Here is a 6,000-nt window from a genome sequence, read left to right on the forward strand (position 1 = left end):
AGCAGTACTGGAAGCAATTGTCACATAAAAACCAACCACAGGAAAGTGTGAACTACTTCTATGTGAAACATCCCATATCTTTTTCTTAATATGCCAGAACAGCTGAAAGCAGCGGGAACTGTCCCTGCCCTCCCCTCCAATCAGCAGGCACGGCAGCCACACTGCTTTGGTAACAGCAATGGATTCTTCCCAGCCAGCCCTTCTCACTCCTGCTTGGCTTTGCATGCCCTCAGCCTGCTTCCTTGTGTGTTTTATCCTCCATCCTAACAGAAAGCAAACAACAGAAACGCCAAAGACACATGCACAACTACATACCTTTTGCTTTCATTTCCCAAGAGGTGAAGAACAACTCTACCTAGCCCTATGCTAGCAAAGTGACGGTATCGAAGGTCTTAAAGGAATGAGATGTGCCAAGTATTCAAAGACCTGGCTCTTCAGTCTCACCCGGGAACATACAAGATATATTTGTTCATGTCCAGACAGCTAAGACATTGTAGTACTGAGCATTGCTCACTTCAGCATCCAGACAGACCAACTCCTATGAATGCCAGCTATTTTTTTTTCCTTTCAAAAAAATACATTTGCCCAAAGTTGATAGTATGTTAAAGCTTATATAAAACTAAAACAATTAAAAGGCTTTTCTAACAACTCTAAGTAGAAGTTTACAAACAAGCACACAAAGCAAGTCTTCAAATTTATTCACCAGTCTGAATATTGAGAATATGCTGTAGGAATCAGTTTGGTTTAGCTAGGCTGGGGGAGGAGTGGGAATCCGCAAGGAAATGCTAAAACAAAACATATGGCACTAAGACTGAAGCCTAAACACTCAATTTAGCTCTCAAGCAGTTATATCTTAGAGTGTAACATTTTTCTTGAATGGTTTTCAAATAGTTGGACATATGAAACTGGCTGCAGCTAGCATAGAAGGTTCACAGGTAAGAGCCAGCACCACCCTTCAAAAAGAAACTTAAAATGTCACAGTTGGACAAGATCCTGCCCTTCGAGCCTGTTTTTTTTCACATTCAAAGACTTTGGTCACACCTGGTAAGTACTTACAGGCTGCTCTTCTTCAGTGGCCATATCTTATCAGTACAGATAACTACCAGACACAAGATGGGTGACCAAAGATATTTTACCAAAATTTGGGGATGGAGAAATCCTACTTCCAAGAAGTTCCTCTACACTTGCAAAAGAATTTCTCCCACACAGGCACACATAATCTGGCATACATACGTGTTCAGTGCCAAACGATCAACTTGCTCACAGGCAAAGCCCAATTTATAAGCTACAGAACCACCAGTCAATAAAAAAAAGTAATCATTCAGTAAATGGTGACTTCAGTTTTCAATTTAAGCTTGACTTTTGAGGGGAGAAGAAACTCCCACTACATCTGTTCATGCGGCCTGCGTTGTCCTCATTGCTGTGAAGGAATCCGTCAAGGGAGAAAGGGCACATGAATAGAGCAAAGGAGCACTCCCACCATTAATTTATCTTCTGTTTCTGGCACAGGCTGTTCGCAGCAAAGAAGATGCTTCTAAATCAAACGGCCACAGCCAGCACAGCTCTCATCTTTCCAAAAAAGTAGCAGAATGAAAATGACCCAGTTCCAATCAACTTTGCTACCATCACCAGCATTTCCAACAGGAATTCTGAGATCCAAGGGAATGCATGTGTGCAAGTACTGATCAGTACAAGCAGCATGAGGTCAAATTTTTTTTCAGGCTTCAAAAGAAGCCTGCTGTGATTTATATGCAGTCCCTGCTCAGAAGACTACTTTCACAACCACCAATAGAGGCTACATTTTTCATTTTAAATGAAACTGTAAATGTTTCTGAAAGTAGTATTCACTTGCTGCTCTGGGGGTATATTTCATAGACATGCTTTAGGAATTGTTTCTTTTATCCCACTTCCAATTTATCATTTTTTGAAATAAAAGTCAGGTTCCGAGCAAGGTTCCTTGATTTAGTGGAATAGAAGTTGCTTTACCTAAGAAGACTACTCAGCAGTTGTAAACATGAACCAAGCATACTAAATGCAGGCATTAATCCATATCTTTCTAATAGCATGAGTCATGCCCAGTGAAGAGTAATTCTTTTTTTAGTATTAGCCAGAACCAGGAGGGCAGTTTTACAGAAGTTCTCTTTGCAAGTGCATAACTTGCTCTTTCATTTCCTGCAACAGAACTGTACGGAGCCATCCACTTCAAAAGAAAGCCACATAAAGCCATTTTCAGGCCAAACCAACACAAATTAAGGAATTGGACTACAAATGGATATCCTTTATTATGAGGTGAAAAAATAGCTGAGCTGGTCATCTACTGAATAGTAGACTCCAAATTTTAAATGCAGTGTTTTTCATCAGGAAACAAGTTAACTCCTTTAAAAGCACAAGTGCAAGGTTCACCTCTTTCCACACCAGGTTGTTTCTTTGTTCCCTGCTGAAAGACTTAAACAGATCCATAGAAGTAAAGAGAGCTACCAAAAAAAAAAAAAAACCGAACCAACCAGCCCCTAAGGTTTACAGGAGACATGAAGCAGGAGGCAAAGCAGTCCAGCTCAGTTAACACAGTGACATTTTGTCCTACAAATCATATACGTGCTAGGAAACTTGCGTCACATCTCCATCCAGGACGCTGGCAGACACGCCAATGTTTGAAATGAGTAAGGGGGGCGGGGGGATGGGAAAGTTAAAAAGAGAAACCGTATGTTTGCAATATACACATTTCGGTGTACACCCCATCACACACCAGAATGCCAACACAATCTATCAGTGAGCAGCCAACAAGCAGAAACTTGGTTTACAGAGGGGCTAGGGAAAAGACGTAGAAGAAATTGAATACTTCTTTCCTTCTTTCTTTTCCTTCCTCCCCAAGTTCTGTCAGTTAGTATAAGATGACATATCTCTGTGCTCTTCCTAATACTTTGAGCCTGCAGGACGTGTATCTCCATCAGGAAATTCTCCCAAGAGCATGTGGCAGTTTAAGCATTTACATTCCCTTTTGTTTCCAAGCCACCCTGCTCCCCAGCTACAAAGAGATAGAATGTCTGTTTGCTCCTACCATGGAATACTCAAGTTCAGATCCTTGCTTCGTGCTACCAGGGCAACCCTTTGCGGGCTCCCAAAGGGAAAGAAGTATTTCCTACACATACAGATACAATTCCCCTTCCCTGGGAAATGAGTGGCATATTCTGCCCCTTCCTCCCAACACCTTTATCTCCTGCTCCTTAGGAGATCAAATATCCAAACATCGTCCTCCCTAAGACGCAGTTTCCAAAGGAGTTTTAAAGAAGTGATGTGTAAGATTACGCTCTCCCTCTTCATGGGGCATTTTGTCTCCTTCCTAAAGCACTGCTGCTCCAACTGCGCAAAAGGAGCGGACAAAGCCTGATCCCACTGAGCAATAGGGATTTCCAGAAGGATTCCCCCCCACAGCATTAGTTCCTTCCTACTTTTAAACAATGCCAAGAATTTAATCTCTTAAAACAGCGTTTTCAAACTCTCCCACTCTCCTTAACAGAACACAAGTCTCTCTCCATGAGGCAAAGATGGAAGGCCTGGGCATAACAGCAGTACATCATTTATAAACTTCAAGTAAAAGCACTTCACAAAGATTACTCTAAAAATTAACCTCCTCCCTAAAAGTCTTTGGCCAGGATTCTGCCCTGCTGCCTCCTGCTTTATTTCATACCTCCAGAGAGCAAGACAGGGGGCACTGACCTTAGAGTCACCTGTGGCACCATCTCAGATATGTCACATACTTGCCCTAGAGCAATATATCACTCAAACACACACCCCAGCAAAATGGTAGAGACAGACAATAAATCGGTACAGCAGGAGGCCTTCGCTAACTGTGCAGTTTAAAGTCAAGAGAGTGACTAAGAATAAAAAAAAAACACAAGCAAAACAAAAACCCCAAAACATTTAATGGAGACAGCAAGGGCTGGGGCCTCGAGCTGTGTGAGGACAATGAATGAAATTTCACAGCAGCAGCAAAATCCCAGGATAAAAGGCTCGTTCGGCAGCACTACAAAACCTTCTTTTCCATGCAGAGATCAAAGCAAGGAGGGGTTCTGAAACTGCCGCGGGAGCAGTCGCCTCTACAAAATGAATGGGGGTGTCCCAGAAGGAGAGTGCCCATGTAAGCTGTGGAGTTTGTTCCAGTGTCCCCCTGACGCTCAGCACACATGAAGTCACACAGTCTGAAGAGCACGCACAGCATGGATCTTGTCCCACTTCATGTCCACTCACGCCTGCATCAGGATACACGCGCCCCGCGAAGAGAGAGGCAGAGGGTGGAGAAGAGCCCTCTGGCAAGGGGGTGTCCCTCCCGGCTACCTCAAGCCTCTGCTGATTGTGGGGCAAACCCACATCCCGCTCTGTGGGTCCTGCAGACGTCTGAGGAAGGGGAGCAGTCCCACCGTGCCCATGGAGAGTGGAGTCCCGGGCCCGCACGCTGCCAACCCCTCCCTGAACACGCACAGCCCCACGGCAGAGAAACCCAGATCCACAGGTAGCTCATCTGGAGCGCGGGGCGGGGAGACTCCCGCACGACACATCTGCCTCTCCAGAAGGGGCAGATCGCCGCCTCAGTGAAGGCATCTCCCAGAACCTCACACCAGTCAGGCTAGGGGGGGTACAGATCCTCCTCACACCTTTCCCACACACACTGCCGGGGCTGGAGGAAGACACGCACCGTCACTCCTTAGCGGGAGGAGTGACAGGACTGCTCTCAGCTGAGATCGGAGACACTTCCCTCAGCTGAGACACACACACGCACACCACCCCTCAGCGAAGGGGCTCCCGCATACACACGCACTCCAACCTCGCCGCGGTGAGCACAGACGCCGGCAGGGACCGAGCGTGCCCGTCCCGCCCGGCCGCAGCTTACCGATGACCTCCTGCAGCTCGTAGTCATCCTTGTTGATGGACCAGGGCAACGCGCTGGGGTCCTCGGCCATGGCCGCGCCGCGCCCGCCGCCCGCCCGCCCTCCGTGCCGCGAGGGGGAGCGTCACGCAGGAGCGAGGGTGCGGAGAGGCCGCTGCACTGCCCCGCGAGGCCCGGCTGCTCCGATCCCCAGCCGAGCCCACACCGGCAGCGGCACCCGCAACCCCGTCGCCTCCGCCGCCGTCACCCGCCGCTACCGCCGGCCAAACTTTGCCTGCTCCCTCCACCTGCCCATGCCCAGAGCGCCCTGACGTCACCCACGCCAGCCGCCACGCGCGCACCCCGCCCGACACGGCGATGCGCCACATGCCACCATCTTGAGAGTGGCATCGCCGCCGCCGCCGCCGTGCTGCCCTACTGCAGGCTGTTCGGCCACCGCCGTCGCCCTCGGGAGACGGGTTGGTACGGCGGGCCGCCGAAGGCAAACGGCGGAGGCGGGGGTCTGTAAAGAGGCAAGGAAGGGCGGGGATGCCACACACAGGATGGCGACTACCCGCAAATTCTCCTCCCTCAGCATCAGGTAGGAGAGTCCTGATGCCTTGTTCCCGTTGCGGGCTGTGATTGGCTGGCAGCTGAGGAGCCCGCAGCTCCTATTGGAGGAGAGGCTGTCAGTCGCGACTCGTCCTGCTCCTGGGTCCCTTCGCCGCGGCGCTGCGGGCCGCGACTGGGGGCGAAGGCCGGGAGGCGGCGGGAGTGGTACCTGGCCGGAGCCCGGCCGCGGAACTGGCTTGGGGCTGCCGTGAAGCGTGTTCAGAACCTGATGGGTGGAAGGACGCCCTCCTCCCAAATGTGGTGGCAGCTGCCCGACGTGGAAGTGCTATGGTGTCACCCTTGGGTGCGAGATACGTTGAAAACCGGTCAGAGGGTGGGAAGTAGCGTTTTGGTCCTGCCCCGGTTTGGTCAGTGCGGGACATTTTAACGCCGAAGCAAAGAAGGACTAGCCACTGTCTCCCATCTCTCTTTACCCACCAGCTGAGCAGGTGTGGAGGCTGCCCCAGGCGCTTTGAGGATCCACATTCTCTGTTTAAAAATAGGCCCCAGGGTTATGATGGGTA

At 49.6% G+C, this 6,000-nt stretch overlaps 1 protein-coding gene across 1 annotated transcript in view; it reads right to left on the minus strand.

The window, feature by feature from the left end:
• OXSR1 (oxidative stress responsive kinase 1) overlaps positions 1-5,164 on the minus strand; it is a 92,358-nt gene extending 87,194 nt beyond the window's left edge. The window contains exon 1 of the mRNA XM_064162887.1: positions 4,889-5,164. Within this exon, the coding sequence (XP_064018957.1) occupies positions 4,889-4,958 (70 nt within the window). The 5' untranslated portion in view covers positions 4,959-5,164. The remainder of the gene's footprint in view (positions 1-4,888) is intronic.
• Between the last annotated feature and the right edge of the window lie 836 nt (positions 5,165-6,000).

Source organism: Pogoniulus pusillus, chromosome 23 (assembly GCF_015220805.1).
Source record: "Pogoniulus pusillus isolate bPogPus1 chromosome 23, bPogPus1.pri, whole genome shotgun sequence".
Classification (NCBI taxonomy): Eukaryota; Metazoa; Chordata; class Aves; order Piciformes; family Lybiidae; genus Pogoniulus; species Pogoniulus pusillus.